This window comes from Cryptotermes secundus, unplaced genomic scaffold, assembly GCF_002891405.2.
Source record: "Cryptotermes secundus unplaced genomic scaffold, Csec_1.0 scaffold1777, whole genome shotgun sequence".
In the NCBI taxonomy this organism is placed as follows: Eukaryota; Metazoa; Arthropoda; class Insecta; order Blattodea; family Kalotermitidae; genus Cryptotermes; species Cryptotermes secundus.
Window position 1 is genome coordinate 89,711 of NW_019724777.1, and position 11,882 is coordinate 101,592.

At 41.8% G+C, this 11,882-nt stretch overlaps 1 protein-coding gene across 7 annotated transcripts in view; it reads left to right on the forward strand.

Moving 5' to 3' along the window:
- The window catches only part of LOC111863069 (rho guanine nucleotide exchange factor 18), a 64,248-nt gene that overhangs the window by 21,482 nt on the left and 30,884 nt on the right, over positions 1-11,882 (forward strand). For 6 of the 7 annotated variants that reach the window (XM_033750909.1, XM_023849040.2, XM_023849039.2 and 3 more), the window contains 6 exons: positions 65-233; positions 1,203-1,323; positions 3,061-3,226; positions 3,962-4,122; positions 8,242-8,352; positions 10,535-10,601. In XM_033750909.1, coding sequence (XP_033606800.1) covers positions 65-233; positions 1,203-1,323; positions 3,061-3,226; positions 3,962-4,122; positions 8,242-8,352; positions 10,535-10,601 — 795 coding nt within the window. The remainder of the gene's footprint in view (positions 1-64; positions 234-1,202; positions 1,324-3,060; positions 3,227-3,961; positions 4,123-8,241; positions 8,353-10,534; positions 10,602-11,882) is intronic. The other variant, XM_023849042.2, reaches the window with a different exon arrangement.

Here is an 11,882-nt window from a genome sequence, read left to right on the forward strand (position 1 = left end):
AGTTATATTTTTATAGGCACAGAGATGAGTGGTAGGTGCTCAGATATATGTATACTGATTGCAGATCTTGGGGCTCACACAGTATGCCAGGCTGAGTGCCTCATGTCCGGCACTGAACAATGAAGCTGGGTCTGATCCTGACCTCCTAGCATCAGTCAACTCATCTCCTACTTATGCTGTGCCTCTTGGTAACTTCATTGCCCCAGGGTTTCCAGAAATTCTTCATGGAAAAGGTACACATTCATACTTCATTACTCTGGCCACAGGTTATAATGTTGTAATGGACAATACTTGTGTTTCTGAGTGCAGATGGAGCACTGCTGGCCAAGTATTTATTTGAGTGAAGAATATTTCAAACAAAAGTTGTAAGGAAAGTGAAACATATTTTATGATCAAAATGGTCTTTGAGGTAAATGCTCCAAAATTGTTACCATATGTGAACATTTCCTAACTTGCTAGTTTGTGATTGGGGAATGTCTTCTAATTAAAGATAAATTCAGTATCTTTAGAACTAGGATGATGGTTTTATCAGATAACTGGGATAAAGTAAGTAAAGTAAAGGTATCCCTGTAACAGGCCGTGGAGGCTCATAGGGTTATGAGATGTTGAGGTTCCCACATTTTCTAGACAATCGGCTCATAGATGGCTGTAAGGTTGTCAGCATTACATGCCGGCTGCCCTTTACCCCCACGAACATTTCAAGAATATTCCTGATACTCATTTCTGTTAGAGACTGAGTCGATCCCACGGCCATAGTACGGCTGGAAGGATCAGGTCAATTGAAAAAAGTCCACTGACCTCAGCAGGATTTGATTCCACGACCTTCTGGCTTGTAGCATAGTGCCTCAATCAACTACGCTACGACGTGCCCCTCAATGTGTGTCAGATAACTGGGATAGGTGGTTATTGTTTGTATGTGTTGCGCATATATCCCGTTTTGTGAGTGTTAACTGGGAGTTATTCCAGATTTAGTTTAATGCATGTCTTGACCCTTAACACCAGTCAGCATTTAGGTTCTTGTGTCATGGTTATCAGCAGTACTCACCTGCATTACTTCCATTGCATAGACTGATCTTGGGGTGGGAAGGGGAACAGGTTGCTGCACTGAGTGCATGGACCTGTGCTCAGGGTTAATGCAGTTTTTTCTGAGCCCTTACAACATACAAGTCATCTGTATGCACACTGACTGGTGTAACACGCAGGTAATTCCAAGGAGTGGCTCCTTGGTCGAGCAGATGGTGATGTGCAACGACGCAGGAGTTGGACAGCCCTTGAGGATCTCAGTGGCAGTGGAGAGAAGAGGACATCAGACAAACAGCGGAGGTACTATCAAAATGTTCAGCTATATAGCTGATGTCACAGTCACTGTCCATGTCTTACAGTGCTTGGGTAATAATGAAGTTGCCTTTTGAAGTGTGTGAGTTATCTGTGTTAATTTGGGAGAGAAAATGAATGCCATAAAGAATAAAGCAGATTCTCTTGAAGGCTAAGTAGGTAGAACAAGACAAAATATCAGAATCTTTGTCAAAGGCAATGTGTAAAATATGTAATATGTCATTAGAAATGAATAAAGTTTTCTCTTGCATCCAGCTGTATCAATTCAGAGCAGAAATCTGATGTCTGGGGAAACCATCCCTGTCGTCATTGTCAAGGAATAATTTTATGACTTAATTTTCATGAAAACTTCAACCGAGGCTTATATTGTATGGGATGTTCCAAGGTAGAAGTGTGTAGGAGCAACACTTAAAAGAGTATGAATAAGGTTTGAGGCCAAAGTTAGGAAAAGAATAAATTTAGAAAATCCTTGTTATAGTTTATTTCTAAAACTATTGTCATCCTCTTTCGTGGGTAGCGTACTGACCTAGTGTTTGAAGTGCTGTGTGTTTGATTGCAGCCATCACCACACTAATATTCACCTAAAGGCAGGGCATAGCATTATGCATGTCAGTTACATTATACGAGGGGGACCCAAAAATAACCGGAATTTATTTTTGTTATTTTTTATATTTGCATTTTTATTGAACTGTATATTAGTCCCCTTCAAAGTATTGTCCATGTGCATTAATGCACTTGTCCCAATGCTTTTGCCACTGCTCAAAACAGTGCTGGAATTCTTGAGACTGTTTACTGTTCAAAGCCTTTAGGGTGTTTTCTTTGACTTCATCCACATCACGGAATCGCTTTCCTTTCAGACTTCTCTTCATCTGTGGAAACAAAAATTTCTGGATCGTTCTGCACTTCAGTCTTCAAGTCGCGGCAAACATTCACGCGGTTTTCTCTTTGGTCATCTCCGAGCAAGCGAGGAACAAATTTTGCAGACACCCGTCTCATGTGCAAACCTTCGGTTAAAATTCGCTGGACCGTGCTCCATGAGATGTTCGTTTCCTCAGAAAGTTGGTCAATGGTCTTTCGACGATCTTCATCAATTGCACGTTTGGTTTTGGCAATGTTTTCGTCATTTCTTCCTGTCGAAGGACGCCCGGGGCGTGGCATGTCTTCTGTTGACATGTTGCCAGATTTGAAACGGGAAAACCACTCGTAGACCTGTGATTTCCCCAAAGCATCATCATTAAAGGCTTGCCGAAGCATCCCAACAGTCTCGGCTGCAGTTTTCCCTAACAGAAAGCAAAATTTCACGCACACTCTTTGTTCCTTCTGGTCGGCCATCTCACTAATCGCCAAAGGGTTGAAACAGGAATGCACACAACAGAGCATCACAGACAAACCACTTAACTCAGACTGACGCCAGCTCACTAACAGTCGCGGGAGACCCCCAGCTAACACCACCTAGCAGCACACCTCGTAACTACAAAGCATGTGCGCGCAACAGGTCGGTTCCGGTTATTTTTGGGTCCCCCTTCGTACAATTGGTGACTTGGAGCTTTACAGTTGCAGAGTGAGGAAGTGGGGTGATGGAGGCAAATTGTGCATTGCTACATTTCTTGCATGTCTCAGGATTAGAGTTGTAACCGTATGTAACAGACTGGTGGAGGCCAGGCATGCCCCATGGGGTACCTGCTCCAGCCTGCAGTCATTAGTAATTAGTGTTGTATGTTGCAGCATGAGCCTTAGCAGCCTGGATTCTGAGCAGGACGACCCCTTCTTGGATCAGGTGGATAGTGCAGGTAGCACTAGATTGCTTGTGACAGGCCCTGCAGGAGGCCGTCGTGCTGCCCGCAGTACGGGAGGTGCTTCAACTCATTCACTGAATGAGGCAGACCTGCAGGTATCACGAGACCCAGCCACCATCTTAGTCCAGCTGAGTAGTTGTAGCCTCATGGCATCATGGCTTGTTATGTATTTAGGGTCCATTTTGGCTTATTTGCAGAAGAAGTTGAAACAGTGCATCTCTTGAGTTTGCCATATTTGTTTGTTTGCATGTAATACAGCTTAAGAACAGCTGCACAGATAGATGTTCATTAAATTTGACATTCGGGAGTTTTGTTAAATATGTTGTCATATTCAAATTTTGGTTAAAATTTATAATAATAACGGATACTTATGATACTTTTTTTTTCTGTGTGCACCTCAAGCATAACCCCAGTTACCAGGAGAATAAGCCGCTGCTTTGGGCTTGCTTGCTTCCTGTGTGCCCTCCAGTTACAGTTCCTGTGTATAGATAAACCAACAAATGGTGGCTCTACCTACATGTAATGTAGCAAACCCTCCTCCCCCCAAACTCTGTCAGAGGAATGAAGCTGTTAGGTCTTCTTTTCATCACAAATTGTCTGAGGGCACAATTGCAGAAAGGAACAGAGCTCATAAATAAAGCAAACAACTGTCATTATGCCTGGCCAACATGTGACCAGTGGTGTTCACCAGTTTGTAGTGGCAGTGTGAAATGATGTTGTTGTTGCATGAAGATGCTGCAGTCTCCATAGTGTATCTGCTCACTGTTTGAAGCACACAGTGGGGAGACATTGCACTTTATGTCCCTTATGACTGGGCTCTTGTTTTGCAGAATGACTTTAACAAGATTGTTGCAAAAAGGGAGGCAGAGAGCTTGAGGCTGTTACCTGCGAGACTGCCCCTGCAGAAGTCAGTGTCAACACCTTCCATGCTTGCGGTGCAGGACATTGCAAATGAGGTGGCCATCGACGGAACCACTCCCATCATTCCCCCGTGAGTACTGTTATTCCAGATATCTGCACACTTGAATTGCTGCTGCTGGCTGTCTGTTGGCTTCTATTGCACTATGCACAGTACTTGGTGAATTTTGGGTGAAACAGGAGTATATGGCCTTGAATTCTACATTGAAGAAATTATCAAGAACTACCAACCAAAATTGTTACAAAAATTTGTTTTGAATAATAAAAACAAACTTGTCTGTATGTATACTGCACAAAGCTGTATTGTTATATAACACTGCACATATTCTTTTCTTGGTAAAGCCTTCTGAGTATAAGAGCCCCAGTCTTACCCATGGTCATTTAATGTTCTGAACCCATAGTGTTCATGTAAACAGATATAAGAATCCAGTTCCTACCTCACAGAAAGCACTGCATGTCCTTTACATGTATCAGTCAGCTGATGCTATTTTGGTCAGGAGGCTAGTGAACAATGCAGCATCCTCAGCTTATTTTGTTTATATAGCAGGAGAGTAGGAGAACTTTTAAATTAACAGCATGTGTCCATTATCTCTTGCATCACCCAAAAGTTATGGCTGTTATGTTGGGCCTACACATGCACATGTTTCACTAGTCTTGTGTTCTTTTGTGCACCTTTAAGGGTGGGGAGCAGGGTCATCAATGTGTTCAGGTGTTGCAGCCAAAAGAGTGGCATTGAAACTTGCTCAGATGACCAACAAAAATAATGCCATAAACAGAATTTGTATATTTTGTACTTCTGTGTTTTTATATATTGTCTGCTAGGAGGGTACCAACTCCATCAGTATGCTGCCCTGTAGCATTAGTATGAGACTATGCAATATTGTGACCCATGAGAACACATTAACCTAAAAATCTTGAATTTTGTGAAAACTTCGAGGCTCATATGAATAGAATATTCTTATATACTTTTCCAGCAGAGTTTATTTTCTGTTTTACTTGCATAGTTACAGTAAATAACATCAAAATTAAGGAGTGGTTCAAAAACTTGTGTTAACAGGTTTGCTCTAAGGATATGAATCATTCTGTTTCTTCTGTACAGTGTCACTTTATGCACTCTTAATCCATTTCAGTAACTTGTTAGGAGAGTGCATTATGTGGTGTATGTGCGTGCTTTGGTTCTGGGTCATTAACTATGTTCGCTTGTAGATAACAATACATGTGAGCATACACAGTGTCTCGTGGGCTGTAATACTGTGTAGTTAGGAAGGAGTCTGATAATTCTGAGGAACATATCACTTCTCTCATCAGGGTCAAACAGTAAACCAAGTTTGAAACAGGAGAAACAGGCAGCAGTGCTGAAGATGTAGGTGACATGTTCGTCTGAAATGTCAGGTTCCTTCAGAACCACAAGGCTTTGCAGGCCAGAAGACATAGCCCTTGTTATCATGGCTGTGAGAGGCTCAGGTCCAACAGCATGCCTGAAGACCCGTGGGGGACATTTCTGGTTTTGAAGTATGAACTTTTTCTCTCTAAATTTTACAACTTTCTGACAGAGGAGGTGGAAATTAGAACAAATTTGTAGTGTAATGCTTGAGTGTCCATGTCCTGCAGGAGCACAGTTAGCACATGCATACACATGTACTGCAGTGTCAGTATCATAAACAAGTTTCTGTGTATTCTGCAGCTCAGCATTATGATAAGTCCTAATGCACTTTGCTTATATGTGTCTCAGTCCATTTGCTGTTTTGCTTGTTATTTATTAGAACTGGCCTTGTCATATATATGAATTGCACTGCACAGGAATATTCACATATTTTTGGCTGATTTGCATTAGCATTTTACTTCATATAGTGGAATCCCCATTTTAATGTTTCTGCATTGAAGTTTTCTCACGTTTCATGCCTTGATCCCATCCCCATTCTTTCAGTGTTACATTTCTTTGGGGTTTCCGTGATTCAGTATTCATTAAATGGGGATTTCACTGTTAAGCAGTATATGGATGTTTTGAGAATGTTGTTTGCCCACTGCATACTCCACATCACTTGATGGACATCACACTGCACACCTGTGCTCCAGGCTCTTTGCTTTGTAATGCAGCATAAAGTGTACATACACAGTGTGTCCAGGATCCATTATGACTCATTTTTTTAAATTTTTCCCTGCAATGCCATCTGTTGGCAAGTTGTTGTGTTAAGATTCTTGAAGTTTCAACTGTGGCTGTCTATAATTTCAAAGCGCAAACATCCCTGCATCATGTGTTCTGACCTTGAATGTAATAGTACTGTTCTGACGCTCGTTGGAAAATGACAGTTGAACAGAGAACCAACATCAAATTTTGTTTGAAGTTAGGCAAAAGAGCTGGAGAAGCATACAAAATGATGAAAAGTGTGTATGGCAGTGATTGTTTGAGTCACTTGAACATTTTTCGATGGTATGCTGTATATCATGACAGCAGTGAAGATTCCCCACATGCATCAAAGCCGAGAACAAGTCGCACTGAAGAAAATGTGAAAAAAGTGACCAAAATCCTTGCATCAGACAGATGTGTTTCTGCAAGACTCATCGAGGAGCTTTTGGGAATGCCAAAAAGTACTGTGCCTCAAATTTTGACTGAGGATTTGGGCAAATGGAGGGTTTGTACCGCACGCACTGTCAAGCGATGAAAAACATGCCAGAGTGGACCACTGCAAAGACATGTTATGGTTGGCTTAAAGTGATACAAAATTTACAAAATTGATTGTTACTGGTGATGAGACATGGTGTTTTCAATATGAGCCTCTCACAAAGTGGCAGAGTGCAGCGAAGTTGAGCCCAAAGAAGCCAAAACCAAATAGAGTGTGCATGCAAAAGAGTCAAATAAAGACACTGCTAACCATTTTCTTCGATTCCAAAGGAGTCATTCACAAGGAATTTCTGCCAGAAGGTCAGAGAGTGAATTCTGATTATTATCTCGTAGTCCTCAATCGTTTGTGGGCCAGAATTCATCAAATTCGACCTGAATATCGAGAGCAAGGTTCCTGGGTGCTCCTCCACGATAATGCCCCACCCCACAAATCAAAGATCATGCGCAGTTTTTTGGCCAGAAAAGGAATCACAGTCCTTGATCATCCTCTGTATTTGCCAGATTTGGTTCCAGCAGATTTCTGGTTGTTTCAGAAAGTTAAGTTAGCGATGAAAGGAGACACCATCCATGACATCCAAGGGAATGTACCACAGTTTTAAATGCGATTCCACAAAAGGAGTACAGTGACTATTTTCAAAAACTTTTCAATTGATTCCAGCTATGAATTGATTCAGAAGGAGACTGTTTTGAATAAAAGGAGTGAAATTTTGAAAATAATTCACATCTTGTATTTTTAATGAACACAGTTCTAACAGAACCTGGACACACTGTGTACTTCCTTTGCGAAAGTTATTACCAGCATAAGACCTAGCTAGCTGGCCTTAACACATTAATTTACTTTGCTACTACCACCACTGTCCTCTGGGATGTGATGTAACATAGTCCAGTAGGAGTTACTGACATTTTGGGGGAATGTACTGCCTACATCTTCAGGGTCAAAGAGTAAATGAAGTAGGCAACCAGCAAGAAGAAAACAGATGGTTGCCTGATTCACTTACTCTTTCACCCTGAAGGTCAATGCAGTACGTTCTTCTGAAATGTCAGTGAACTCCTCCTGGACTATGTGACATGAGTTCTTCATAGTCACTGCTATGAGAACCTTAAATCCAACTTGACTTACTCTGATGAGCCAAAACGAAGCCCCCAAGTTTGCTGACAGGTTGTGATAGTGTGATGCCTGGTCAGCACTATTATCACAGATCTCAGGTAGTGGTGATAGATGAATTTGAAGGAGTGATGAAATAGTGATTAGCAGGTAACGACTGAAGAAAGTCAGAGAAGTACCTGCTCCAGTGCCTCTTTGTTCACCATGAATTGCTCATGAAGTTACCTGGGATCAAACCCAGCTATTGCCTTGGCACCTGGCGTTCATGGTCATCCCAAACTGGTCTGTTGTGGATATTACTAAAAATTTGCTGTATCCTAAGAATATTTCAGTATTGTATGAGATCTGAAATTCTCTTATCCTTTTGCTCTGCTCCCTGCTGTATGTAGTAATACTTTGATTGCGTCAGGAGCACCATGTCTTCCTGCATGTGTTGAGTTGCTTGCTCTGTGTTGATGTATCAGCTGCCAGCGGCCCAGCGGAACAGAAAGTGAGACAGAAGAGGAGGTATTGGCAGCAGTGAAGCACTTAGTTGCACCCAACAGCCCGATCTCTCTAGATGATTTTCTCAAAGAGTGAGTAGCTTTGCTGCCGCTTGCCTGCCTTCAGTGTGTGTGTCAGACATTACCAAGAATTGCCAGCCCTTATAGTGCAATTCTCAATAAGCTCAGTCTTCCATATCTGATGTCCCCTGTTGCCTATTTCTTGACACAGCTGCCACCTGATGGTATATAAAGGTTTGCATTCCTGAAGGTAAAAGTCACATACATGTGCTTAATTAAGTCCCATGCCATGAAGCCATATGGGGGAGTGGAGGTATAGCTCTACACATTCTTAACCTCAGTAGTAGATGGGGGTGAGTGGTCAGTTTCATGCCCCAGTCACTTCACTCCCTGGGAAAGAGCCTGCTGTACCTGTTTCTGGGAGGCTTGGTAGACTCCACAGCTGGTCTGAACATTGTGGAGAAGAGAACAATTCTACAGCCTAGTTGCTAACCAGATGAGCTGCCCAGGCTTCTGTCTCTTCCTGAGCAGTTAAAATTTAAAAAGAATTAGTTGAAATCAATTTTTTAAAAGAATGCAAATAAAAATCCAATGGTGCTGTTTTCATACTGGATGCTGGCACTAACAGGGTTACACATGTGAAGACATTTATAGTTCCCACTGCCCCAGCCAGGAATCCATGTTACTGCTGGTGTTTACAGCTGATAGTCTCCATTCTAATGCTTCTCTTTGGAGCAATGCAAAAACAGTGTGTGGGGTCTCCTCCATAAAGAAGTTTGTGGGAGAAGGCTCCTATAAATTGGGTGGTCATGAAACAAATCCATACATGTTCATATCTTGTGACCAGAATGCAGCAGAAGCGCATGCTGTATGTGTGCCAAAGTTCAGATATTTGAAGATGAGAGTAACAAATAAAAATGATGTTTAGAAGAAATTAAGAGACTATTAAATTCGGGAAATTGATGTGATTGTCATGTTCAGAATCATTCATCTTTCCCTGCCCTGTCTGAAAACCTAGACATCAAAATGCACAAAGCTGTAATCACAGATTGAGGTCGAGAATAAATTTCTGGTGGTGTTTGCACCCAAGAGAAAAAAATGTCATGACCGAAGAAGACTGCTTAATGAGGATCTTCATGTATTGGATTTGGGATTTGCACAGCAGTGACCATTCAAAACTACTGTCTTCTGGAGTGTGACACTATGTCAGCTGTTAGAAGTTCAGACATTTTGCAGGAATTTACTGCCTCCATTTTCAGGATTGAAAAGCAACCAGCATGAAGCAGGCAGCAAGCAGAGCTGTGCTTGCTACCTGCTTCTTGCAGGTTGCTTCCTTGGCTTGTTCTTCAACCATGAAGGTGAGGGCAGTTCATTCATCTGAAATGTTGATGAGCTTTTTGTAGACTACATAAGTGTTACATCCCAGAGGACTGTACTCTTTGTAGGCTCTTCTGAGAGCACCACAAATCCAATACATTGATGAACCTTTGAAGATTTACATGAAAGTGTGGAATAAGCTTTGAATTTGCATTTTGTCCAGTTTGGAAAACGGCTGTATGCAAGGGGAGGTCTGCTGCAAGCTGGTTTCCTGGCCATCACTTCCTTTGTTATGTTGTGTTTGTAAAAAAAAAAAAAAAAAAAAATTGGGGATTGGGCAGAATTTAATTTGAAGAGAAATAGATATCTGCTGAAGAAGGAACAGAGGTACATGATTTTCGAGGGCATTCCTCCTGTATGTGAGGCTGTTTTCATAAATAGCCTCACAGCCAGTACTGGCTCTTTCCCAGTCAAGATTCTAATCACAGCACTTAGAGTCAGACAGGTTAGAGAAAAAAAGAGTTTCAGTTTGGTTTATATCTTTAGCTATTTTGCCATTCACCTGAGTTAGCTAAACATATAACACAACAATTCTATCACAATGTTTATGAAAAAATAGGTTTCGTACTGATAGATCCAATTCAAGCTGCAAAGTATAGATGTCATAAAGGAAATCTGGCAGATTTTATAATCTTACCTGTGTCCATTTGTGCTGTACACTGAGGTGTGATGGAACTGTCAAGGAGGTAATGCTGAAGCTGTAAGATAATAGCATTTAATTTTGTGTCAACACATACATAATGTGTCTTGTGAAGAAATGTTCCACATTGTACTGTATTGAGACATTTGAAATCTGTGTGCTGCCAGTGTGAAGATGCTTGTAATGTGTACCATGAGCAGAGCACTAAATCTGATGGCAGTCTTTGTTTCTTGACAGGGTGGCATATGAGCGGGATTCAGGCAAGAGGCGGAAACGGGGCAGCATTTTCTTCAGAAAGAAAAAGGTGAGGAGGCATCTCATGTAAAATGAAATTTGGGCCCTGACCTCACAGAGCTTGGATTGCTCTCACTATATCAACATTTATTGTATAATGTTTCAGAAGTATTTCAGAAGTTTTTATAGGAAACCTGAAAGAAAGCACGACTAGGAAGAGCTACCCATAGATGGGAGAATAATATTAGAATTGATGTTACAGAAGTGGGATGGCAGGGTGTGATCTGAATTTATCTGGCATAGGATAGGAGCCAGTGGCAGACTGCTGTGAGCATTGTAATGCGACTTTGGGTTCCATAAAATGCTGGGAGTTCCTCAGCTAGCTGTGCAACTGGCAGCTGCTGTAAAAGAGCTTAGCCTCTTGTAGATAGTTTAGTTCATTACTCAGTCAAGAAATCCTAGAATCTTTTAATAATAATCATAACAGGGATGACGAGGATGATGACGATGAGGAAGACAGCAAATGTATGTGTCTCCATGATGATGACGACCACCCTGTTAATACTGTTTAGGCAAATAATTGATTGCTGGTTATTGTGAGAATAATACAGATCACATAATTGCACTGTTTGGGCAGAATGCAGAGTTCTTTTAATGTTAAAGCGGGTGATATATGACCTTGTCCATAAAGTTCTGAGCCATGTCCCTTGACCCTGTGGGTCAAGAACCCAGTTCTCCTACCCACTTAGACCCGTGAACTCCTGTTCAATATGGGTAAGGGACAGGCTCATAAGAACGACTTGCTTGTACGTGATGTACTATGCCTCCCCAAGGTCGAGTAGGGGATCTCGGGAGAGGAAAACCGCTGTCGGCACTATGGGCCAAGCTGGACGGATCTGCTAGTCCAAACTGGTAGGGAATACACAACCCAAGTATACACAAATACAACTGGCGTTTCCAAACATATAAATAAATGTATATATTGATAACACAAGTATACAGGTGTACTCTGCCTGATGGGCAGGGACTGGTCAAAACATAATCGACAGTTGATGCAGAACTACACTGTGCCTAACCGCACAGACTCAAGTATGGGCATGCCTCATGGCATCTTTCGACTTCTCTAGAAAAAAACCTGTACTTCGGCAAGCCTTAACCCGTTGCCGTGGTTCGTCGTGTATGTTTCGTCAGGGATTTAAATCGTCTGGGGGGGTTCGACGTGTATGTTTCGTTCAGCTGCACACCTATGTTATAACGCCCATAATAATTGATGGTTTTGCTGTAGATTGTTAGATTTTTCGCTGGCCTGTTGTCAGTAGAACAGAGTATAAATAAGACACGACTTTATCTG